General features: G+C 41.3%; 2 protein-coding genes across 3 annotated transcripts in view; one reads left to right on the top strand and one right to left on the bottom strand.

The window, feature by feature from the left end:
• Window positions 1–491, bottom strand: part of FANCD2 (FA complementation group D2) — a 69,813-nt gene extending 69,322 nt beyond the window's left edge. Inside the window, exon 1 of one of the 2 annotated variants that reach the window (XM_037055608.1) lies at window positions 313–491. The gene's annotated coding sequence lies outside the window, so the exon portion shown is untranslated. Of the gene's footprint in view, window positions 1–309 lie in introns of both variants that reach the window. The other variant, XM_037055607.1, reaches the window with a different exon arrangement.
• A 95-nt stretch (window positions 492–586) lies between these two features.
• EMC3 (ER membrane protein complex subunit 3) lies at window positions 587–24,016 on the top strand. Its single transcript, XM_037055611.1, has 8 exons — window positions 587–896; window positions 12,653–12,710; window positions 13,039–13,132; window positions 14,531–14,635; window positions 15,307–15,388; window positions 19,019–19,098; window positions 20,480–20,562; window positions 23,786–24,016. The coding sequence occupies exons 1-8, from the start codon at window positions 742–744 to the stop codon at window positions 23,912–23,914; spliced, it is 786 nt and encodes a 261-aa protein (XP_036911506.1). The 5' UTR covers window positions 587–741; the 3' UTR covers window positions 23,915–24,016.
• Window positions 24,017–26,989: the final 2,973 nt, after the last annotated feature.

The raw sequence follows: 26,989 nt of genomic DNA on the forward strand, positions 1-26,989 counted from the left end.
TACTTTCTCTTGATTATAATATGGCCACCAGTAAGAGTTAACATTTGCTAAGCACCAGGCACCATCTAAGCGTTTTTTCCATTCATTGCCTCGTTTAATAGCTATAACCATTGTCAGCCATTTTACAGGCGGAAACTCTAAGTCAGAGCCCGCAGACTAAAAGCATGCGCTGAACTATCTCCTACCTTCTGGTTTACAGAAAAGCTTAAGAGACCGGAAGATGGCACCCGCTCCCTGGCCTAAGGCCATTTGGGTAGGGGTTGAGGATAAAAGCCCTTCTCAATTCGCCATTTTAACGACGCTGGGGGATACCTGAGGGTCTATCCCACGATAGGACGTATGAAGAAGCTAACGTTCAAGGAGCGGAACCTCGTACGGAAAGTCCCAGCGAGGACCAGGCCTACAGGCCAGGTCGCAGGAGAGCGAAGCCTCAAGAGACGACGAACGCGGGCCCACTCGTCAGCCAACGAACCGTCACCTCCCACTGTTTACTTCTCTTCCGCCCGGTCCGACGCGCCCTGACGTCACCGAGCCGCGCCGCGACTTCAAACTTCCGCGCCGGAAGTGGGCGGCCGGGCACCCCGGCTTGGAGCGGTGCGCCAGGGCTGGAGCTGCGGTAGGTACCCGGGCCAGCCGGCCTAAGGGTTTGAGAGGACTCGGAAACGAGCTTAAGGGGCAGTTCAGGGCCCCGGGGGAAGCGAAACCCAGCTACACCTGGCCAGGAACTGGCGCTCTCTGAAGATGGCGGGGCCTGAGCTTCTGCTTGACTCCAACATCCGCCTCTGGGTGGTCCTGCCCATCGTTATCATCACCTTCTTCGTCGGCATGATCCGCCACTACGTGTCCATCCTGCTGCAGAGCGACAAGAAACTCACCCAGGAACAAGTCTCTGACAGGTCAGCACCCTCCAGATCTGGCGACCTCACTCCTCGGTGACCTTGGGCAAGAAAGTGCAGTCAATTTACCGCTTTCCCACTGGCTGGGTGACCTGGGCTGAGTTACCTGTGTTTCCTTTCATCATCTGTCAAATGGAGATAATAACGGGATATGCCTCATAGAGCAGGGGTCGGGATTAAATTTTAGATGATGTCTATAAAACCTTTAGCTGGGACGAGTTAAGTGCTCAAAAAATGTTGTTAATATTGTTAGGCAAGTTGTTAACCCTGGGTGGGATTATCTATGAACTATACATACGGTGGATGTGATTATACTCTTTTTACCAAACTACAGTGGTGGTCAGCTGAGATACCAAGTGACCAATACTTGGCAAACATAAAACTGCCATAAAGTGTGAAGAGTTGTAATTATTTCCCCTACTGGTGTGGAGGTAACTTTCTCATGTGCTTCATTACAGTGTTTATCTGTGAAGAGAGGTAAGTTGGGATGATTTTAAGGTGGTGTCTAGAGGTGTGCTCCCTCCATATTAAAATAATAAACTGATTTTCAATCAGTCGTTCTGATTATTTTCAGAGATCACCTTAGTAAATGTTATGTCCTTAATACTTCCCTAGCATTCATTTTTTAAAATATTTTATTTATTTTTAGAGAGAGGGGAAAGGAAGGAGAGAGGGAGAGAAACATCAGTGTGTGGTTTTGTCTTGCACATCCCCTGCTAGGGACCTGGCCCATAACGCAGGCATGTGCCCTGACTGGGAATCGAACCAGCAATCCTGTGATTTGCAGGCCTGCACTCAATCCACTGAGCTACACCAGCCCAGGCCCTAGCATTTATTAATCTCCCTTTTTAACAAAGGAAGCCTCAGGCTCAGAACTTCCCACAGACAATGGTATCTGGCTAAAATTTAATAATTTTGTTTCGTTTTTATTGTATTTATTTAAACAGTTACTTTCTATTTGTGGCAAGTAATACTAGATACCATTGTCTTGTAATACTAGATACATTTGCTTGTCATTTCAAGATTTCTTATATAAGTAGAAGAGTTGACATATAAGAAAATACTAAGTTTTTAATAGTACAAGTGCTAGGTGAATAAGATAAAAATAATAACCATGGAACAAGAATTCCTGGAGTTTGGGAAGGGCTGCTATCATTTTCAGTTGTGCTTCCCAATTATGCTGAGAATAGTAATAATAAACCAACATTTATTAAGCATTTATTCTATGCAAGGCACTATACTAAGCACTTATATTTATTAACTTATTTAAATTTAAAACAACTCTGACGTAGTTGCTGTCCCATTTTATAGAAGCTAAGGCTTAAGAGGTTCCATGGTCACACATGGTGACTGACATTCAGGCCCTAACACCAAGTCTTCTGGTTCCCAAATCTGGAGCTATTTTGATGTTTCTCTCTCCCTCCCTCCCTCTGCCCCCCCCTCTAAAATCTAATGGGAGGGTAAAAATATATTTTCCTTTTATTTCTCCCAATTGTCACAAGAGAGTATTACATTGCCTTTTTAATTGTTTTTAATATATTTTATTGATTATGCCATTACAGTTGTCCCATTCCCCCTTCATTCCCCTCCACCCTGCACACCCCCTCCCACCCACATTTCCCCCATTTAGTTCATATCCATGTGTCCTAAGTTCTTTAGCTTCTACATTTCCCATACTATTCTTGCCCTCACCCTATTTTCTCCCCACCATCTATGCCACTTATTCTCTGTACCTTCTCCCTCCCCTCCTCCTCCCACTCCCCTGTTGCTAACCTTCCATGTGATCTCCATTTCTGTGGCTCCGCTTGTTTTAGATGTCCGCTTAGTTTGCTTTTGTTTTAGGTTGTTAATAACTGTGAGTTTGCTGTCCTTTCACTGTTCATATTCTTTATCTTCTTTTTCTTAGATAAGTCCCTTTAACATTCCATATAGTAAGGGCTTGGTGATGATGAACTCCTTGAACTTGACCTCATCTGAGAAGCACTTTATCTGCCCTTCCATTCTAAATGAAAACTTTGCTGGATAGAGCAATTTTGGGTGTAGGTCTTTGGATTTCATGACTTGGAATACTTCTTTCCAGCCCCTTCTTGCCTGTAAGGTCTCTTTTGAGAAATCCACTGAAAGTCTGATGGGAACTCCTTTGTAGATGACTGTCCCTATCTCTTGCTGCTTCTAGAATTCTCTCCTCCATTTTAATTTTGGGTTATGTAATTATGATGTGCCTTGGTGTGCTCCTCCTTGGGTCTAACTCTCTGAGCTTCCTCGACTTCCTGGAAGTCTGTTTCCTTTGCCAGATTGGGGGAAGTTCTCCTTTACTATTTGTTCAAATAAGTTTTCCACTTGTTGCTCTTCCTCTCCTCCTTGTGGTGCCCCTATAATTTGGATGTTGGAACGTTTAAAGATGTCCTAGAGGTTCCTAAGCCTCTTCTCATTTTTTTTGAATTCTTGTTTCTTCATTCTTTTCTGTTTGTTTCTTTCTTCCTTCTGATCCACTCCATTGATTTGAGTCCCAGTTTCCTTCCCATCACTATTGGTTCCCTGTGCATTTTCCTTCATTTCACTTAGTTTAGCCTTCATTTTTTCATCTAATTTGCAGCCAAAATCAACCAGATCTGTGAGCATCTTGACCACCAGTGTTCTGAACTGTGCATCCAATAGGTTGGCTATCTCTTGGTCACTTAAAAGTATTGGCTTGGAGGCTCTGATTCATTCTTCTGATTGAGCCATTTTTGGTCAGGTGTGAGTGGTGGAGCCTTAGGTGTTCATCAGGGTGGGGCAACCCAGTCACTGAGTTGTGACACTGTATGTGGGGGCGGGGTCAGAGAGGGAGCAATGGCACTTGTTCTGAGCTCTCTCGGATTTTGGTCCTTTCTGCTACTTCCTGCAAGCAAATTGGGCCCCTCTGATGCTGGTTCCCAGGTGGATGGGTTTGTGTACATTCTAGGACCCTGTGAGTCTCTCCAGTGAATTCTCCTGTGAAGCTCAGAGCCTCTCCCGGGCACCTGGACTCCCAAAAGTTTTTTTAATCAGTTATTTTAGGCTTTATTTCCCATCGCTGGGGCCCTGGGTTGTGCACTCTGTCTCACCACCCTCTTTTTTGCCTGGTTTATCTGCCCGCGAATGTGTGTCCGCGGTCAGCCAGTCACCTTGTACGTCTCACTGGGTTTGCTCAACTCCTCCCGACCCGGTTCTGCTAACCACCACTTCTTCCTGCTGAGACCCCTCTCTGAGGGCCGTGGACTCCACCCTTCTGGATGAATGGTTTGTTGTTACCAGTCTGGATGAATGGTTTGTTGTTATCGGACCTCGGTACAGTTCCATTTTCTGTCTGTTCTGGTTGCGTTTTTGTTTCTAAATCTTTGTTGTCCTTAAATTTGGTTGTGCGAGGAGGCACAGTGTCTCCACCTATGCCTCCATCTTGGCTGGAAGTTCGCCTTGTTTTTTCTTAATGGTACATCAACTATGAATTTCATTTGGGTTATCAAAAGGAGCTTTGGGTCCGATACCATTTAACCATCACTCTAAAACCACATAGTGAACTGGGAGCAAAAATTGTGACAGAGAATCTCTAAGAGGAATTGTAGTCAAGAGAATTTAAGTTGGGAGTGAGACTGACCTGGGTGCAAGTACAGGCACAATATTTCACTATTTTGGCTATTTGGGGAAGGCTTCTTAACTTTTCCAGGCTCCCTTTTCTTCATATGTAAATATGGGTTTAGGATGATTATGTCAGTGTTAATTTGAGAGTAAAATGAGAATAACTTAACTAGCATCAGTGCATCAGTAAATGCCGACTATCTGAGGTCTCTCCACTTTACATCTTTTTATAGCCTTCCTTTCTGTGGTGAACTGACTTCTTAAGGTTATCTATAGGAGGTAGGTTCTGATCAGTTCTGAAACTGACGCCACAGAAAAGTGTTGTACATCTGTCCCCAGCACTGAGGGATACTTAGTTGTGTACTCTTTCTCTCCACCCCATCATTTGACACTCAAAAAAGTTCCACAGATTTCCATAAGACCCTCTAGAGGGCAGTACCACCTACATGAAGAACCACCACTTTAAAGAAAACTCAACATTTAAGGTCATAATTGCGCCATCCCTTAAGTGAGGTCATTGGATTGTGCCAGCTCTGACATGGTGTGACTGTACCCCACAAGATCATCATTTGAACTTAAGCAGAATGCCGATTGCATGATTCTGAACTGGCCAAAGTTCAAGGCAAAAGATGTATTTTAGTTGTAAAACTTTCCTCTAAATACAGTATATAAGTTTCCAGTTGCCTGAATGATCTCAAAATGGGACATCTCGTTTCTTAAATTAAGCTTTTGCTGCCCCAAAACTTATTAAAGTTTTTCCAAAATGCATTAAACTCAAACTGAAAAATACGTAAGTAAACTATAAGAGACCGTATTTGAGATAGAATGTATATAAAATTAGTTTTCAAACTTGAAGAATATACTGACTCTTTGGAAAGGAAAAAACAAATCCAGATCTTCAAGAATATAGAACTCCAGTTTGAGAAATACTAACTTTAAAAACTAAAGTTTTATTTTAAGAAAATGTCTTTCAGTTGTAAATTGCCACTGTAAAGAGAAGCTTTGTCTTTATAACCAGTATAAGGACTGACTTTTATTTATTTATTTTAAAGATTTTATTATTTTTAGTGAGAGGGGAAGGGAGGGAGAAAGAGAGGAAGAGAAACATCAATGTGAGAGAGAAACATCGATCAGTTGCGTCTTGTACACGTCCTGACCAGGGTATGAACCCACAACCCAGGCATGTTCCCTGATCGGGAATTGAACCTGCAACCTTGCAGTTTGTGGGAGGACACCCAGCCAACTGAGCCACACCTATCAGGACAAAGACTTATTTTTGTTTATTCATTTATTTTTTTCTTTTCTTGCTTTTTTTTTAATTGTTCAAGTACAGTTGTCTCTATTTCTCCCCACCACCACCACCATTCCCTGCCACCCCAGCCATCCTCACCTCCCACCCTCAATCCTATCCCCCCTTTGGCTTTGTCCATGTGTCCTTTACACATGTTCCTAACAATCCTTCCACCTTTCTCCCCCATTATCCCCTCCCACCTCCCCTCTAGTTAGTGTCAGTTCTTTTTTTTTCTTTTTCTTTTTTATCTTTGGAGGGGAAGGGAAGGAGAAAGGGAGAGAAATATCAATGTATGGTTGCCTCTCATGTGTCCCCTGCTGGGAACTGGCCTGCAACCCAGGCATGTGCCCTGACTGGGAACCGAACCACAGTCCCTTAGTTCGCAGGCCCACGCTCAATCCACTGAGCTACACCAGCCAGGGCTGGTTACTGTCAGTTCTTAATTTCAATGTCTATGGTTATATATATACTTTTAAAGATTTCCTTTATTTATTTTTAGAAAGAGTAGAAGGGAGGAAGAAAGAGGAAGAGAAACATCAATGTGTGGTTGCCTGTCAAGCACCCCTTACTGGGGACCCAGCCTACAACCCAGGCATGTGCCCTGATGGGGAATGGAACTAGCAGCCCTGTGGTTCACAGGTCGGCACTCAATCCACTGAGCCATAATAGCCAGAGTTCTGGCTATATTTTGCTTGCTTGTTTTGTTGATTAGGTTCCACTTATAGGTGAGATCATAGGTATTTGCCTTCACTGCCTGGCTTATTTCACTTAGCATAATGTTCTCCAGACCCACCCAAGCTGTTTCAAAGGGTAGGAGCTCCTTCTTTCTTTCTGCTGTGTAATATTCCGTCATGTAAACGTGCCATAGTTTTTGATCCACTCATTTACTGATGAGCACCTAATGTTGCTTCTGGCACTTGGCTATTTTATATTGTGCTGCTATGAACATTGGGGTGCATAGGTTGTTTTGAATTGGTGTGTTAGGATTCTTAGGGTATAATCCCAGCGGTGGAATTGCTGGGTCAAAAGACAGTTTCATTTTTAGTTTTCTGAGGAAATTCCATACTGTTTTCCACAGTGGCTGCACCAGTCTGCATTCCCACCAACAGTGCACTAGGGTTCCCTTTTCTCCATTACCTTGCCAGCACTTGTTGTTTGTTGATTTTTTATGATGGCCATTCTGACCAGTGTAAAGTGGTATCTCATTGTGGTTTTAATTGCGTCTCTCTGATGGCTACTGATGCTGAGCATCCTTTTGTATGTCTTTGGACCCTCTGTATGTCCTCCTGGGAGAAGTGTCTGTTCAGGTCCTTTGTCCATTTTTTAGTAATGGAATGAAAGTGCAGGTTTAAAAGTTTTTTGTAGAATTTGTCGATCTCAGAGAATGTATCTGTGGGTCTCAGTTTAGGAAACTGAGTGTTTGTAACATACAGGATAATTTAAGCTTGCTTGATTCAGGGGTCAAATGCCTCAGAGAAATAATTCTCAATCCCAATTCTACAAAATTCTTCAGTAGCATATAGGAAATACAGCTGAATTTCTGTTGGTCACAGTGCCTGCAGAAGGCCTGGGTTATGCACAAATTTTTATTGATCACCTACCATGTACCTTGCACTGTGNTTATCTTTGGAGGGGAAGGGAAGGAGAAAGGGAGAGAAATATCAATGTATGGTTGCCTCTCATGTGTCCCCTGCTGGGAACTGGCCTGCAACCCAGGCATGTGCCCTGACTGGGAATCGAACCGCAGTCCCTTAGTTCGCAGGCCCACGCTCAATCCACTGAGCTACACCAGCCAGGGCTGGTTACTGTCAGTTCTTAATTTCAATGTCTATGGTTATATATATATTTTTAAAGATTTCCTTTATTTATTTTTAGAAAGAGTAGAAGGGAGGGAGAAAGAGGAAGAGAAACATCAATGTGTGGTTGCCTGTCAAGCACCCCTTACTGGGGACCCAGCCTACAACCCAGGCATGTGCCCTGACGGGGAATGGAACTAGCAGCCCTGTGGTTCACAGGTCGGCACTCAATCCACTGAGCCATAATAGCCAGAGTTCTGGTTATATTTTGCTTGCTTGTTTTGTTGATTAGGTTCCACTTATAGGTGAGATCATAGGTATTTGCCTTCACTGCCTGGCTTATTTCACTCAGCATAATGCTCTCCAGACCCACCCAAGCTGTTTCAAAGGGTAGGAGCTCCTTCTTTCTTTCTGCTCTGTAATATTCCGTCATGTAAACGTGCCATAGTTTTTGATCCACTCATTTACTGATGAGTACCTAATGTTGCTTCTGGCACTTGGCTATTGTATATTGTGCTGCTATGAACATTGGGGTGCATAGGTTGTTTTGAATTGGTGTGTTAGGATTCTTAGGGTATAATCCCAGCGGTGGAATTGCTGGGTCAAAAGACAGTTTCATTTTTAGTTTTCTGAGGAAATTCCATACTGTTTTCCACAGTGGCTGCACCAGTCTGCATTCCCACCAACAGTGCACTAGGGTTCACTTTTCTCCATTACCTTGCCAGCACTTGTTGTTTGTTGATTTTTTATGATGGCCATTCTGACCAGTGTAAAGTGGTATCTCATTGTGGTTTTAATTGCATCTCTCTGATGGCTACTGATGCTGATCATCCTTTTGTATGTCTCTGGACCCTCTGTATGTCCTCCTGGGAGAAGTGTCTGTTCAGGTCCTTTGTCCATTTTTTAGTAATGGAATGAAAGTGCAGGTTTAAAAATTTCTTGTAGAATTTGTCGATCTTAGAGAATGTATCTGTGGGTCTCAGTTTAGGAAACTGAGTGTTTGTAACATACAGGATAATTTAAGTTTGCTTGATTCAGGGGTCAAATGACTCAGAGAAATAATTCTCAATCCCAATTCTACAAAATTCCTCAGTAGCATATAGGAAATCTAGCTGAATTTCTGTTGGTCACAGTGCCTGCAGAAGGCCTGGGTTATGCACAAATTTTTATTGATCACCTACCATGTACCTTGCACTGTGTTGTATGCTATGGGGTATAAAATAAAATGAAGTCAATGCTCTACTCTCAGAAGTTACAGTCCAAGTGGTAAAACATGCAAAAGGAGAACAATAGATACCATTGATCTTATGCTTAGGCTGTGCCAAATACAGTGGTAATCACTTTAAATGAGATAATACATGTGAAAAACTCAGCTTAAAATCTTTTAGTATTTCCCTCTTGGTCTCTTAAAAATTGTGGTAAAATATATGTAACATAAAATTTACCATTAACTTAAAAATTTTTTTCAGCATTTATTTATTTATTTTTAGAGAAAGGGTAAGGGAGGGAGAAAGAAGGAGAGGAACATCAATCAATTGCCTCTTGTACACCCCCAACTGGGGACTTGGCCCGAAACCCAGGCATGTGCCCTCACAGGGAATTGAACCAGCAACCTTTCAGTTTGCTAGCCAGCACTCAGTCCACTGAGAGACACCAGCCAGGGCCCGTTAACTATTTTTAGGCATATAATTCCATGGTATTAAATACATTCACATTGTTGTGCATCCGTTACAATCATCTACTTCCACAATATTGTCATCATCCTAAACAGAAACTCTGAACCTATTAAATAATTCCCCATTCTCTTTTTGCACTGGTAACCACAATTCTAGTTTCTCTTTCTATGGATTTGACTATTCTAGGTACTTCACGTAAGTGGAATCAGACAATCCTTTTGTGTCTGGCTCATTTCACTTACCATAATGTTTTCAAGGTATGTCCACGTTGTAGCCTGTATCATAATTTCAGTCCACTTTACAGCTAAATGAAGTGTATAATGTGATGACTTGATGTGTATACTTTGTTAGTTGATTACCAAAATCCAGATGATTACACATACATCACCTCACATAGTTCCCTTTTTTTGGCAGTGAGAATACTTAAGATCTACTCTCAGCAAATTTCAAGTATACCACACAATTTTATTAACTACAGCTATCCTGCAGTGTGTTAAATCCACAGAGCTTATTCGTCTCATAACTAAAGGCTTGTACCCTTTGGCCAGCATCGCGGCACCTTCTCCTGCCCCCCAGTAACCACCATTCTACTTCTTTTTTAAAATGTATTTTTATTGTGTTTTTTCCACTCTCCCCTCCTCTTTCTGTTTCTATGAGTTCGACCTTTTTTCTTTTAGACTCATTGTATTTGGCTAATTTCATTTAGCATATGCCCTGTAGAGTTATCCCTGTTATTGTAACTGGCAAAATTTCCTTCTTTCTCATGGCTGAATAGTAGTCCATTTTATATATATTTTATATATACTTACTTTATATATATTTCTAAATATTTGTATATATTTCACATCATCCTGATCCATTCATCTGCCGGTGGACTCTTTGTTGTTTCCATGTTTGGCTGTTGTGAGTAAAGCGCGGTGGACATGGGGGCGCAGGCAGCTCCGGAAGGTAGTGATTTAGTTTCCTCCAGGTGTGTGCCCAGAGGTGGAATTGCCGGGTCATATGTTAGTTCTGTTTTTAATTTTTTGAGGAAGCTCTATATCATTTCCCATAATGGCTGTACCAGTTTACATTTCCAGCGATAGGGATTCCCTTTCCTCCCCCTTTGCTCTGGAGATAAAGATTAAAATACAGTGGGACCCTTAAAAAGGCAGCGAATCCTGTAGTCACATGCTATAACATTGATAAGCCTTAAGGACATTGTGCTAAGTGAGATAAACCAGGTACAAAAAGATAATAACCACAATTCCACTGAATGTGAGGTATCTAAAGTAGTCAAAGTCAATGAAACTCAAAGTAGAACGGTAGTTTCGGGGTGGCAGGGAGAGGGAGAAGAGGGAGTTAGTGTTCAGGGGGGTAGAGTTTTAGTACTGCCAGATGAAAAGGTTCTGGAGTTGTCATACAAAAGTATGAATATGCTTAACGGTCCTGAAGTGTGTGCTTCAAAATGGTTAAGATGGTAAACTTGTTATGTGTTTTTTTGCCACAATTAAAAAGAAAATACATTGGGTCCTACGTGGCCTTGTATAGACTGGTTCTTGCTTACTTCTCAAGCCTCATTTTCACCCCATTTTCTGTCTTACCAAAAAAGTTGTCTTTCATCCAGCCAAATGGCCTTTACTCAGGTCAGTCCTCAGAGACATAGTGCTTATTACAGCCACAGGGCTTTTGCCTATGCTATTCCCTCCAGCGCTTTGCCAAGCTGATCTCTGCTTATCCTGAAGATTCCAACTTAATCATTCATGCTCAGAAAAGCTTTCTCCGAGACCTTGCCTTCTCAGCCTCAGTCAAATACTCCTATTATGCATTCCCATCATACCATCCATCTCCCCCTCATAGGACGTAACAGGTGAATTTCACATTTATTCCTGTGGTTATTTGATTAATGTCTTTCTCCCAAGTAAATTTGAACTTTCAGGAAATACTCGCTTTTTGATCATTTGTTTTGATCACCTAACATATACATGGCACTTAGAAGCTCAAGAAGTATTGTTCAATGAAGATAAATATGTTATTGTACAGAATATGAATGTGGAGGCATAAGAAATCTCATCCAAGATTATATAGCTAATACATGTCAGATGCAGGATTTGAACATATCGTCCAACTCCAGGGCTTAAATTTTTACCCATTATTCTAGACCCAATGCTACTAAAACTCCTTGTGGTGAAGGACCATTTTGTTTAGTTTTATATTTCCAACCTATCTAGACTGATGCTTTTATAAAATATGAGACCATATATTTGGATGTTGTGACAATGTCAAATTACTGTAAACGTTTCTAAACCCTTATGCTCAGTGTCTGTACTTCCTCATCACAGACCAGCATTGGTACATAGGCCACACTGTGAGTAGCTTCAGATTAGCTCCCAGGGAACACAACACATTACACGTCAGCTCTGTAAGCCTGTCTGTGGAGCAGTCAACTGCATGGTACAGCAAAGGGTGGGGGGAAGGGGACCACAGAGAATTCCATGAGAGCACCAGGCATGGGGAAGAGTTTCATGAAAAAGGTGGAGACTGAAGAAGGTGTTAAGTCATGATGGGGTAGAATTCAGCGAGGGAGAGGGGCACTAGAGAATTCCTAGCATATGGAGAAAGCTAGAACGTGCATTAGGAGACCAGGGGACCCTAGGGGTACTGGCTGACTGCTTGGAGAAGGCAGGTTATGCTGAAAAGTAGAGACTAAACAGATCACAGTTTTCTTGTATTCATTTCTGTCTACGATCTTTTCCCCCCCATGAAATGACTTTTGAAAACCTAGAAAAAATGGGTATTTTGATCATTGTTCTATTTGCTGTTTGTATCTTAGTGTCACCCACTTATGGGATTGCACTCTTTTATCTTTAATGATCAATTATGTTCAAATATCACCAAATAATTTTATTTATTAATTTAATAAATGTTTATTGGAGCTTACTAACAGTCTGAATACACGGTGGACTTTCTACTCGTTGTCTGTCAGATACCAGTCCTGTCAAGTCCTGGGCTCATTTCTCTACGGGGCTTAAAAAGTTAGCCCTTCAGTTCTCACCCTTCCTCTCTGCTCCTGCGCCCAGATCATCTGAGCAGCACTCGATTGCTACTCTTTTCACTCAGAGAAAGCTCCCTCTTAGCTCATACAGGGAGAGAAAGCCGAGTGTTCCAAATGTGCCTCTCTCAGAAATCTTTGTTCAGAAACACAGACACTTCTGAAAAATGCTCTTTTGAAAACCTGATTTGGGTGTTAAATATGTCAGATTGTTTTTAAGGATACTTGTAGTGTGAAAAGTTTCCACACAGGACTGTTGCCAAATAGGCCCTCTCTTGTGTTTAAATAGGCCTTCTACTTTATTCTCTCATTTTCTTCTAGGGTTTCACTTTTTAAAATCTCATTGTCTTGTTTGTATTTTTCAGTCAAGTCCTAATTCGAAGCAGAGTCCTCAGGGAAAATGGAAAATACATTCCCAAACAGGTACATCTTTTATTAAAAGCCCCATGATTCACTGTTGAGGACAGTAGCTATCTGAGTGTTTTATAAGGGACTCTTTGGGGAAAACTGAAGGTTGGCAAGTTAGGAATTAAGCTGTGGCCTGGTGGTGTTTGCTGTCACTGTGACCTCGCCCTTCTTAGGAAATTGCTTTTAAATGTGACTCAGCTAAAGTGTCAGCTCAGGTGCCAACTAGGCTGTCAGCTCAGTGTAACAGCATATTCCCAGGGCCTCTGACTAAACCCCTGAGGAATAATTTGACAATTTGCTATGCCATAGTTTTGAGATTTAAAAAGCTCTTCTTTTCTATTAGTCTTTCCTGACACGAAAATATTACTTCAACAACCCGGAAGATGGATTTTTCAAAAAGACTAAAAGGAAGGTAGTGCCTCCTTCTCCTATGACTGGTATGTTTATTCCCTTCTCTCATCTTTAAGGAAGATTTTTAACACCAGTGGGGAATGAGAGGGACTGGGAGGGTGTCATTTGAATTGTAGAAGATAGTGATCTAAGAGAGCTTAGGTATCATCTAGTACAGGGGTTTAGGGAAGTCGAGTTCTCTTTTTCAAATAAATCTTCTGGAAACCCCAATATATAAAGTGGATTAAAAAAAGAGCTCTCAGCTGAGGGACTGAGGAAACTAGAGCCAGTTTTCTTGGGTCTCTCCCCCTTTCTGTTCCTCAGGATGCAGGCTGTGTGGAACACTGCAGGGAAAGCTGGGGCTGCCACCAGTGCCCGCTGCTGCTGCTGCTGACAGGTGGCCGCCCAGCTTCTGCTTGGGGTGGGGGGGGCGGGCGGTCGGCTCGCACTGCTTCCCCAGAGCAGCTGTTTCTTGGTCAGATGTGATTCCTTGACCCTCCCTACAGTTTTTGCTCTAACAGCTTCATCACTTCCATGGATTACAGTCATGTGAAAAATACAGCGTCTTTAAAGCAACATAAAATTTACTGTTCTGTGTTGACTGTCCCCTCATTTTAGAACCCATTTCTTTAGGTGAAATAACCAGTTATTTTAAACCCAGACAGGAGGTACTAGAATTTATTCTAATAAGTCTTTTAGAAAACCTACAAGGAACAAAAGACCAATAAATGTATGAAAAGATACTTGACTTCACTAAAATCTATGAAACACAAATTAAAACCAGATGTCCTTTTCATCCCATTAAATTGGCAAAGATTAGAAAGTTTGACCAAAGCTGCTACTGCCAAGCTCATGGGCAGTGAGGCCCTCTCACTGTTGTTGAAGGACAATCTGACAGTATCGGTCCAGTGTTCAGGGTTCAAAACCCTGACCCTAGAAAGTGTTTGAGTTTCTCTTACAGAAACACTCACTGAAACATGCAGACTTATGTACAAGGTAGTTGTTGGCAGCTTTGTTTATTGGAGGGAAAAAAATGGAAACAATCTATAGTTCTGCCCAATCGTGATGACTAACCACATTGTGAATTCCTAAGCAGACGTTAAAAATAATGAGAGATATTATACCAATGTGGAAATAGCATTCACAGTATATTAATTTTTTTTTAAGTTAAGAAGCAGGATAGTAAGCACAGTATCCCTCTATTGCATATATATAGAGAGAGAAACTACTGTGTGTGTAAATAAAAAGATGGAAGGATCCTCAACAGCTTCAGGTGTTTAAAGAGTGGGCTCAGAGGAACCATCTATAGCCTGTTTGCATGTCATTTAAATTTTTACAATGAACTGATATTACTTTAATTATCAAATTTAAAATTTACAGAAAATCAGGGGGAAGTCTCTGCCAACAGTGGTAAAATGTGGTGGTCTCTTGTGTTTCCATCTTAGATCCCACTATGCTCACAGACATGATGAAAGGCAATGTAACAAATGTTCTTCCTATGATTCTTATCGGTGGATGGATCAACATGACATTCTCAGGCTTTGTCACAAGTAAGTTCCCACTGACAAGATTCGTGGTTTATTTCATCTGTGCTCCTTTCCCTTCTCCCTATTCAAAGAAATCAAAGTACTAACATCATGGGTTCTATGTTTTGTAGTGGAAACTGGTAACATCCTTTGAATAACAAAAAACAAACAAAATATGCTATGATTTTATGGCTCTTATTGCAAACTGTAGGTTCAGAATGTCGGTGCCTTTTTACTAACAGGTCTTCAAACAGGTGGTTTGTGCCTGAAAGTAATTTCGTATTCTTGTTGAGTAGGATAAAGAGAAGCCCGTTCCTGTTTTGACTTCATTTTTTAAGTGTTGGGATGGGTCCTTTATCTGTTGTTTATAAGTTGTTTTGATTTGATTTGAATAAATTGGGTTTCCCGATAATGCAGTTCTCTGTTTGTATATATTCCACTTTAGGTTCAGCAGATTAGTGCAAGCTTCTTTGGGGGTTTTAGGTCACAGCTCAGTTTGTGTCCCCGCTTCCACAGCTCAGCTGGCATTCGTGGAAGTACGCCATTTGACTGACTTCTTCAGAAGAAATTTTTTTAACAAGCTGTATGATACAGAGTTCTCACCTCTTCAGGGAAATAATATCTACATTCACAGCTAAACTCTTCTAAAAATAAAGAAGTCAGGGGTGATTGTGAACTTTTTCTTTCTTTGCCAGCCAAGGTTCCATTTCCACTGACCCTCCGTTTTAAGCCTATGCTGCAGCAAGGAATCGAACTACTCACACTGGATGCGTCCTGGTAAGAACTTTCTTTTATAAAATAAAAATACAAGTCAAACTCTAAAACTGGTATTTCTTAAAGAATAGGATTTCCAATTTGCGTATTTCACAGGAATGGGTTTTTGGAGTTTTTCTCATTGAAACGCCACTCCAAATGACACGAGTTCATTATGGCAACTTTTGTATGAGTCTTAGTGAAAGACCAGAATGTGTCAGCCTCTTTTCTCTAGATGCTTGGATCTTAGGAGTGCAAGGGTAAGTGTATTCACAGCCAAAAAGTTAAAAGATAAACCCAGGAACTCTGGCCAGGCAACCTTTTAGTGGTACCCTTGGAGTTTATGGGAGTGGATGTTTACATTATTTTTTCCAAAATACATTACTGTTAGTAATAACATTAATTCTTTTCTTCAGTACCAGTCACTGTGCTAGGTGTTTTTCATATATTATTTTTATCCTTATATCCAGTGTTTCACATATTATGAAATAAGTAGAGAAATTGAGATTTAAGACAACAGTCTGTCCAAATCCAGCACTCATGTTTTATTTACCACTCTATTTTTTTATAGCAGAATAATAAAACCCCAGATCTGAAAAGTTCTTAGAATACTGCTGTAGCATCTAGAGCCCAGTACTGCTTCTTCATATGGTCTCTCCAGACTGTGTTGTCCATGGCTTCCCAGAGACTGGCATTAAAAAGGAAGCTGGGGGGGGGGGGGCGCGGCTGGGATGGGAGTGGGGNGGGTCAGAAAACTGTACTTGAACAATAATTAAATTTAAGAAATTATAAAAATAAATAAAACTATACAAGAAAAAGGAAGCTAGACAAGAGGAGGAGGAGGAGGAGAATGAGCAGTGGGGTTACCATTGGTTAACTTCCCTGAAGTGAGCAAAGCTGTCTCTGGTTGTATGGGAGGGGCAGGGCAGTCCAGGAGCCAGGAGACTCTTAGCTGTGCACAATTTCACTAGAGAAAAGCTATAGTTTTATGAGTATCATCTTGACCTTCCAGACCCATTTGGGCTAAGCAAAAGCTTTATGTACGAGAAAAACTTAATTTTTACTGACTGACATGCTTGTGTGGACAAAGGAGACTTGAAGATGGATATACAACGAGTTTACTGCTAGATTTAGATCTACGGCATTATGTAGAGATCAGTTGTTTACTTACCTGCAAGCCAGGGGAGTAACCAGAATAGATCGCTGCTGTTGTGTGACTCAAGTATTGGAACGAAGTGTGGATCCTTTCTGTCTCTGTATCATTTCTCATTTGCCTTTTAGGTCTTATTATATCCAAGCATATTTATTTTGTGAGGGCAGGTGGGAAATCTAAGCTAAGGAAGATTTGGTGATAAAGTTCCGAACTTGGATGGCTTTCCCGGTAGCTACGGTCTTCGGTATTGCAAGTGTTTCCTGAAAGGCATCTCTAATCCTCTCCTTCAGTATGAAACCAACTCACACTTGTGATTTCCTCTAGAGAGTGAGATTCAGAACTTTTATTTTATGTACTTCTGTACTGTTTGCATTTGTTATTTATAAGAAGTGTGTTGTTTTTATTAAAAATAAATGGCTTGAAGGACTTCCGCCAAGATGGAGGCGTAGGTAGAAACATTGTGCCTTCTCCCACAACCAAGTTTGAATACAACAAAGGTTTAATAAACAAAGATGCAGCCAAAGAACAGAAACCTGAACTATACGGAAGTCCGACAACAACGAACTGTTCAGCCCGGACCAGTAAGAGGGGCGGAGCCAGCAGTGGAGCAGGAAGGATTCCCCAACCCAGGCGACCCAGGTGACCCAGGTGACCCAGGTGCACAGGCAGCCAGGGTAGCATCGCGGACCCAGTGAGGGTGCGGGGCAGGTTGAGAGCGGTTGCACATTCGCGCGCGCAGATAAACCTAGCAAAAGAGTGAGCAGTGAGATGGACTGCGCCCCCCACCCCACCCCACCCCACCCCCAGAGGCAGCTGGAGGGGCCAGACGGTCGCCATTGATTTCCTTTGACCCCGCCCCCACATACAGCGTCACAACCCAGCGACTGAGTTGCCCCGCCCTGGTGAACACCTTGGGCTCCACTCCTCATACATAACAGGCATGGACAGTCCAAAATATGGCTCAAGAAGAACTCAAATCCCCAGAGCCGATAACTCTAAGTGACCAGGAAATAGCTAACCTCTCAGATGCACAATTCAAGACCCTGGTGATCAGGATGCTCACAGAACTGGTTGATTATAGTCACAAATTAGAGGAACATATGAAGGCTAAACTAATTGAAATGAAGAGAAATGCACAGGAAAACAATAGTGATGGAAAGGAAACTGGGACTCAAATCAATGGAGTGGATCAGAAGGAAAAACGAAACATCTAACCAGAAAAGAATAAAGAAACAAGAATTCAAAAAAATGAGGAGAGGCTTAGGAACCTCCAGGACATCTTTAAACATTCCAACATCCGAATTATAGGGGTACCAGAAGGGGAAAAGAAACAGCCACGAGAGGAAAACATATTTGAACAAATAATAAAGGAGAACTCCCCCAGTCTGGCAAAGGAAATAGACTTCCAGGAAGTCGAGGAAGCTCAGAGAGTCCCAAAGAAGTTAGACCCAAGGAGGAACACACCAAGGCACATCATAATTACATTAGCCAAGATTAAAATGAAGGAGAGAATCCTAGAAGCATCAAGAGATAAGGGGACAGTCACCTATAAAGGAGTTCCAATCAGACTGTCAGCTGATTTCTCAAAAGAGACCTTACAGGCAAGAAGGAGCTGGAAAGAAGTATTTCAGGTCATGAAATCCAAAGACCTACAGCCAAGATTGCTTTATCCAGCAAAACTTTCATTTAGAATGGAAGGGCAGATAAAGTGCTTCTCAGATAAGGTCAAGTTCAAGGAGTTCATCATCACCAAGCCCTTATTATATGAAATGTTCAAGGGACTTCTCTAAGAAAAAGAAGATGAAAAATATTAACAGTAAAAGGACAGCAAACTCACAGTTATCAACAACCACACCTAAAACAAAAGGAAACCAAGAGGATAGCTAGACCAGGAGTGGAACCATAGAAATGAAGAACACATGGAGGGTTAGCAACAGGGGAGTGGGAGGAGGAGGAGGGGGGAGAAGGTACAGAAAATAGCATAGACAGTAGGTAGAAAATAGGGGGGAGGGCAAGAATATTAGGGGAAATATAGAATCTAATGAACTTGAGACACGTGGTCATAAATTAAAGGGGGGGAATGTGGGGGGAGGGGGTGTGCAGGGTGGAGAATGAAGGGGGGAATAGAACAATAACTGTAATGGTATGATCAATAAAATATATTTAAAAAATAAAATAAATAAATGGTTTGAAAACCCATTATGTAGAAAGGAAAAGTAAGCAAAACTTACATTCCCTGATTAAAAGGAAGCATACCAGATGTGGATTCAGTTCCTGCTACTGAAGGCAGAATTTATTACCTAACAGTTTGCCTATAGTAAGCTATTAAGTATTTGCAAGACTGCCTTCACAACTTATATTTCATTTTTGGTTGTGCTTTGAATGAATATAGCTTATCCCAGGTAATTTCTTTACATATTCTGGACAACTTTGGGTGTTAGAAAAGCATGAACTATAATAATTCTGCCATAACTACCTACATTGTTTCACTTTTGCTTTAGGGTGAGCTCTGCATCCTGGTACTTCCTCAATGTATTTGGGCTTCGAAGCATTTACTCTCTGATTTTGGGCCAAGATAATGGTAAGGAGTACGTCAGATTTAATAAGCAAATACTCTGCACTGGCTGGTGTGGCTCAGTTGGTTGGAATTATCCTGTAACCAAAAGGTTGTGGGATAGGGCACACACACATTCCCAGGTCTGGGTGCATATGAGGGGCAACCGTCGATGCTTCTTTCTTGAATCAATGTTTCTCTCTCTCTCTTTCTCTGTCTCTAAAAGCAATGAAAAAAATTCTCTGGTGAGGATAATAAACAAATACTATGGTAGATGAATTATCCATACCATAGTCAGAAAAATCACGTGGGCCGTGCTATTTGTTAGCGTAGTCAAATACAGTGCTTTATTCTTTAAACTTATTTTTAAGTTTCTCAGGTATTTTGAAACAGTCTTAAAAAATTCCAGGGTCAACCTTGGCGGGTATGGCTTAGTGGATTGAGTGCCAGCCTGTGAACCATGGATCACCAGTTCAATTCACAGTGAGGGCACATGCCTGGTTTGCCAGCTAGGCCCCAGTTGGGGGTGCATGAGAGGCAACCACACATTGATATTTCTCTCGCTCCCTTTCTTCCTCCCTTCCCCTCACTCTAAAATACACAAATAAAAATTCCAGGATCAAACTGAAGGTCTTAATTCTCCATGGCAATAGTAGGGACAATAGATAGTGCCCCGAAGTCTGATACCTACAAGTAGGGATGCAGCACTGGCAATGTGAGCCTGTGAACCTGGAGCTGAAAGAAGGTTTGATCAGTCAGTTCATGCAGAGGGGGCCAACCTTTTAGCATCTCAGCACCACACTGGAAGAAGAAGAGTTGTCTTGGGCCACATGTTAAATATATCGTGATGTGTTATCACAAAAATCTCATAATGTTTTGAGTAAACTTAGGATTTTGTGTTGGGCCACTTTCACAGCCATCCTGGCTGCATGTTGGACACCCCTGGGACAGTTCTTGCCAGTACCTGTCCTGGCTGTCTTACTCAATGGCTGGGATCTCAGGCTAAGTCACTTGACCACTGTAATCCTCTGGTGTAAAATAGGAACTTTAATCATTAACTTCAGGGTTTGTTGCTAGGTGTGGGTAAGGTAGAATATATAAAGCACTTAGTGAAACACTTGGCATTAGCACTTGTTCAGTAACCAGTGGCTGTGGTTGTTATTGTTTCAGTTTGAAGTTTAGCGCTTCCTTTAGTTATCTCTCTTCTGCGTTTTCATCCCCATTTTTCAGGAGAGGTAAAGTAACTTTTCCAGGGTCACGTAGCCAGTGTGAGGTAGGGCCAGTCAGTGAATCTGTCACATGGCTCTGTAACTCACTACTGAGCATCTGCAAGTTCTGTGTAAGAACCGTTCCTGCCCGGGCGTACCGCCCAGCCCCGGCACTCACGTAGCTACATCTCACCCTGCAGCCGCTGACCAATCACGGATGATGCAGGAGCAGATGACTGGCGCAGCCATGGCCATGCCTGCAGACACCAACAAGGCTTTCAAGGTACATTCACTTCCTCCAGCTTCACTGAAGCTCCAAAAGGTGTTTACTAGAATCACTTTAAAGATGGGTTCCCTGAAGTGAGTGTCGTGTGTATTGTTCCATTATTTAAATTTAAATTTAGCAAAAATGTATTTTAGTTTATATGTCCCTTTTTCCTGAGTGAATCATCTGTTAAGGAAATTGAAGATTCTTGGTACTTTCATTGGTTTTTAAATGCTCACCAAATTTAATCTATACTATAAGTGAAGCTGTAAAAATAGTGCACTCAGACACACCAGGTAAACATTTGGAATATTTTTTCACTTTTTAGGACCCTGTAGACATCAATATAAATTACATTTTTAAAAAATCAATAAATGGAGCCTGTTAATGAAATGATTTTGTAATTTATAAAATACAGATATAATTTTTATACAGTGAAATCTCACTAATTTTTCTTCATAAGAAACTAGAAATAGAAGGGAACTTACTCATCTTGCTGAAAGTTGTGTGTGAAAAACTCACAACTTAAATCACACTCAGTACTGCAAGCTTTTCATCTAAGATCAGGATCAAGACAAGGACATCCAGCCCTGGCCGGGTGCTCAGTTGGTTAGAGTGTCTTTCTGATACGCTAAGGTTGTGGGTTTGATCCTTCATCAGGGCACATACGATAATCAACCAATGAATGTATATATAAATGAATGACAAATTGATGTTTTTCTCTCTCTCTCTGTCTCTAAAATAAATCAGTCAATAAAAAGACAAGGATGTCCACTCTTGCCACTACTATTCAACATTGTACTGGAGGTTCTAGCTAGGAAATTTAGTCAAGAAAAAGAAGTAAAAGGCCTTCAGATTACAAAGGAAGAAATAAAGCTATCTTTGTAGATGACATAGTCTTGTATATCCTAAGAAATCCCTCCCTCCAAAAAAATCTATTAGAGTTAGTAATCAAATTCAGCAGGGTTTTAGTATATGAGGCCAAAATACAAAAATCACTTGTATTGCTTATACACTCTTAAGAGAATCTGACACCAAAATTAAGAAAACAGTTCCTTTTACAATAGTATCAAAAAGAATAAAACACTAAGGAATAAACTTAACAAAAGAAGCACAAGACTTGTATACTGAAAATGACAAACATTGCTGAAGAAATTAAAGAATGCCTGAATGAATGATTAGAAAACTTAATATTGTTAAGATGGCAGTACTCCCAAAATTGGTCCTCAAAGTCAATGTAAAACCTACCAGAATTCCCCCTACCTTTCTTGCAAAAATTGACAGGCTAGTCCTGACATTCATATGGAAATGAAAAGGACCTCAGTAGCCCAAACAGGTGAGTAAGAATAAAGTTAGAAGATACAGAGTTCTGGTTTTTAAATCCTACTTCAGAGGTACAGCAGTCAAAATAGTGCGATTACCATAGGGATGGACATACAGATCAATGGAACAGAATTGAGAGTTCAGAAATTAGCCCATATCAGTTGACTTTTGACAATGGTGCCAAAACAATTGAGTGGGAAAAAGAATAGTCTTAACACTGGGCACAGAGTTTGGGTTTTAGGGGATTAAAAATTTTAGAAGTAAATAGTGGTGATCTCCAACATTGTGAATGTAATTAATGCCACTGAATTGTATACTTAAAGTGGTTAAAAGTGGCAAGTTATATATATACTTTTTACCACAGTAAAAATTTTTCTAATAAAAAATTTAAATGGGTCAAAGACCTAAATATAAGAGCTGAACTATAAAACTCTTAGAAGAAAACATAGATGTAAATGTTTATGACCTTAGATTAGGCACTGACTTATCATATATCACATTAAAAGTACAAGCAACAAAAGGAAAAAATAGATAGATGGGACTTTGTCAAAATGGAAACGTTTTTGTACTTCAAAAGACACCATTAAGAAAGTGAAAAGACAACCCACAGAATCGGAAAAAATGTTTGCAAATCATGTATTTAATAAGGACTTAGTATTCAAAATAAAAAGCTATCAGAAAACTCTTAGAACTCAGCGGTAAAAGGAAATTCAATTAAAGAATGGGCAAAGTTTGTTAAAGAATGGGAGAATGTTTTGAATAAACATTTTTCCCAATAAGATAAACCAATACCCAGTAATCTCATGAGAAGGTGCTCAGCATCATTAGCCGTCAGGGAGATGCACATCCAAACCGCAGTGAGATAACACTTCCCACTCCTCAGACAGTAATAATGAAAAAGATGCACAATAACGAGTGTTGACAAGGATGTATACATAAATTGGAACCCTCATTTATGGTGGTAATGGTGAAGCCACTTTGAAAAGCAGTTTTTAGCCTTCCTTCGAAAAGTTACAAATAATTACCATGTGACCCAGCAATTTCATGCTTAGATACCCAAGAGAATTGAAAATATATGCCCACACAAAAACTTATATAAGAATGTTCAGAGTGTTAGTCGTAATTGTCAAAAAAAAAAAAAAAGCAGACCAGATGTCCCTCATCTGATGTACAGAAAAACAAAATGGAGCATTTTGGTGTATGTGTACAGTGCCTGGAGAGTGGGATGTGTACATTAGAATATTGAGCCATGAAAAGGGGTGAGTGTTGAATCATGCTACAACAGGAAGGAACCTTGAAAACCAGTAACACAAGGCCGCAGTGTTATGTCCAGGATGGATGATTCCAAGCATGTAAAAAGTAAAGTGGTTGTGGGAGAGGGATGAGGACATGTGTCTGCTGTTGGATATGGGGTTCCTTTTTCTGGTGGTGAAAGGATTCTGCCATTAGCCAGAATGGTGGTGGTTTCACATCTTCGTGAATGTGCTAAAAAAGCACTGAATATTAAAAGGGTGAATTTTATGCCATGCGAAATGTGGGGTTTTTTTAAAGAACACAACCGTGAACTAACACTTGTATTGCATGTTGAATTTCATAAAGCGTATGTTTAAAGCCCACTAATTAAAGGCAAACTATTCACCATTAACAGAGGATTTGAAGAATGTAACTAGTCACTAGCTCCAGTGACTTTGAACAAATATTTTACTTTTCTTAGTTCTAGTCTCCTTGTCTGTAAATTGGGACTGGGGGTGGGTGGAGTGATGCCAGCACCTACCTCATAGGACCAAATGAGTTTATACATGTAAGTAGCCTAACCCAGCTCCTGGCCCAGAGTAGGTGCTCGTGAAAGGTCAGCACTGCTCTTAGAAACAGCCCTTCTGCCCCCATCTCTCCCTGCCCTGGTGTTCTTTCCTTGCAGACAGAGTGGGAAGCCTTGGAGCTGACAGATCACCAGTGGGCCCTAGATGATGTCGAAGAGGAACTCATGGCCAAAGACCTCCACTTTGAAGGCATGTTCAAAAAGGAATTACAGACCTCTATTTTCTGAAGACCAAGCCGGAATTAGCTGTGTCAGGAACTCGGAGTAGCGCTTAACCTTGTAACTTTCATTTGAGCTGGAGCCTCTTGGAATAAAAAGGAGGGTGCATGAGCTGGCGGGTGTGTAGCAAGGATCATTCTCGTCTGAGCCGGTTCCCCTTTATGTTTGAAACTAGAGGAATATGTGCTGGGTAACTTACCGGAAAGAGCTATTTTTAAAATGTTCTAAATTTTCCATCTGGTGATTCTAGTAATGAAATTCAGAGAAAAGGGGAAAACTCAAGCTAGTGATAACATATAAAACTTAGCAAAAATACAGTCTTTGGAAAAGGTATTGTCAGTTATACCTAATTATTATGTGTAGTCAGCCTGACTTCTAACCACAGTAGACTCCTGTTTTCTTGGGATCCAAACACCCTGATTTTACCTTTTATTTTTTGTTGGTGTTTTTATAACTTTCTTTACATAAATAATACATTTTCATTACAAAAATTTAAGAACTGTGGATCAGCAAAAAGTGAAACTCCCTGTGTTGTTCATTTTGAGCCTACAGAATGACGAAGAGCAAAGGGGTCAAAACCTTATTCAAATAAACTTTTTTCAGAGTGAATACCCAGGGCCAGGACAGACTTAGCAAAATGTTGCTGTCTCATAATACTGTCCTGTGAAAATCAGTGACGGTGAGACACTGCCCGATTCTCAAGTGCCTTTGGGATCATTAAAGACAGGTTAAATAATGTGAGGTCTTGATCCGGAGTTCAGAATATATCAAGTCCATTGACAAATCAATGGTGCTGTACCATATATGGCTTCTTGGTTGAATCAAAGACCGTATTTCCCAGTTATTCTGCATAAGAGAGTTTCAGCGTCGCTGTACAAAGGGAAAGAGGGCGATTGAGGGCAGGCGTAGTTAAGGGTTGCCCAGGAATCATTCTGTCTAGATTAGCTCCAGGGAAGTGGCTGGGTGCCATTTCAGTACTAAGACTGGAATGTAATTTGCATGTTGAATGCTGTAATCAAGAACAAACAAACAATTCTTGACTCTACAAATTAAACCATCCTGTTTTCTTTGCCTGGAAAAATGTTGTTTCTGTGGGTCATTAACCCGGTGTGACAGCAGTTAGGAGTGTCCATTGTGGAGCAGTACTGGAGGATCTCGGGTGAAAAAGTGATCTTTGCCCTTGATGGACTAATGAGACACATAAGAAATGGGTGGTTCTTAATCTTTGGGTCACAGAACCTCTTTGAGAATCTAATGAAAGCTCTAACCCTCTCCTCCAGAGTAACGCATGTGGACACAGACACAAATTTCTGAGGTAACCCCAGGTACATTGGTAGACGCCCCCAAAGCCTATTCCTAGTGATCCATAGACCCAAGGTAAGAAACACAGATATTTAAAATAGCTTCTTAGTCCTGGCTGGTGTAGCTCAGTGGATTGAGCATGGGCCTGCGAACCCCATGATCACGGTTCGATTCCCAATCAGGGCACATGCCTGGGTTGCAGGCCAGTTTCCAGCAGGGGACTCAAGAGAAGCAACCATACATTGATATCTCTCTCCTTCCCTTCCCCTCTAAAGATAAATAAATAAAAATCTTAAAAAATAATAATAAAAATAAATAAAATAGCTTCTTAGTCCTGGCTCAGTGGATTGAGTGCTAGCCTGTGAACCACAGGGTTATTGGTTCAATTCCCAGTCAGGGCACATGCCTGGGTTGTAAACCAGGTCCCTAGTTGGGGGTGTTCGAGAGGCAACCACACATTGATGTTTCTCTCCCTCTCTCCCTCCTCCTCTTTCTGAAAATAAATAGATAAAATATTTTTTAAGTGGTAGGGATTTAAAGTAAAGTAGCTGCTTAAACAAAATATGAAAGGACCAAGGGTTCACAGGAGAGCTAATCTTTGATCAGGACCTTGAAAGAGTTCAATGCAGAAGAGCATCCCAAGCAGAGGGGACAGAACCAGCAAAGTCCCACAAATTAAAATGTCCACAGTTCATTGCACCCCGGGGTAGAGGGCGTGGTGTGGTACATATGGAAGATCAAGATTGGGGCACATGCAGTAAATGACTGGTGACTGAATGACGTCCCCCTGGTTCCTACAAGTCATCCTCAGAGCATTTCAGTATGCCTTTTCTCCCCACACAGACTTTGTCTTTTTCCCTATGTCTGGGCGTGCCTTTTCAAGGAAGCCCCCTGACCCTTTCCCTTCTGCTCCCCGCCTCCCGCGCCCTCCCACCGACTTCACCTCCTGTCTGGGGTGTGTCAGGCCCCGCCCAAGCTGGGGCAGCGTAGGTCCTGGTGCTCGCCTCCCCTGACCCTTTGCTCCCTCCCACCTTTCTCAGTCTCTGAAACAGCTCATAGCTGCATCCAGGGAAGAATGTGAGACTTTTCTGACCCTTCATGTTGGCGGTGAATGTCCACATGCTTAGCACCAGCAAATCAAAAGGAAAAGCTGTTTTAGCAGGCCCTTCTCAGAACCAGCACACAAGTTCAGGGAGTGATGCTTACCACGTGCGTTTCTTGGAGTTTAGTTTTGGCTAAGGTACTAAATGACCATTTTATCATTTCCATCAACCTAGACTTATACCCCAAAACCATTTAGGATATCTGAAATGTTCACTTACTAATTGTGGTATGGAAGGAACTTTGTATGGAAGGCTAAATAAATATCAACAGTCGACTGCACAACACAACTCAGAGAAATAATGACAGATTTGAGGACAGTAGGTACATTTGCACTTAGGGGTTAGTCAGTGTGGTTCCTCTGTTCCATAAGGAGTGTATATCAAAGTGTGTTAGCCATGTGTATATGAAAGACATGGAGGATTACTAATTATGTGAGGAATTGTGCAGTTGCAAGTGACAGAAATTGAACTCAACCTGGCTTAAGCAGGTATTTTTTTTAAAGAAATGTAAATTGGCTCAACTAAAATGCCCATCCCTGGCAGGGTCACTCAGTTGGTTAGAGCATTGTCCTGATATACCAAGGTTGTAGGTTTGATCTCTGGTTAGGGCACATACAAGAAGCAACCAGTGAATGCATACATAAGTGGAACAACAAGTAGATGTTTCTCTCTCCCCCTT

The sequence above is a fragment of the Sturnira hondurensis genome, unplaced genomic scaffold (assembly GCF_014824575.4).
Source record: "Sturnira hondurensis isolate 20B ecotype Veracruz unplaced genomic scaffold, ASM1482457v3 Scaffold0008723, whole genome shotgun sequence".
In the NCBI taxonomy this organism is placed as follows: Eukaryota; Metazoa; Chordata; class Mammalia; order Chiroptera; family Phyllostomidae; genus Sturnira; species Sturnira hondurensis.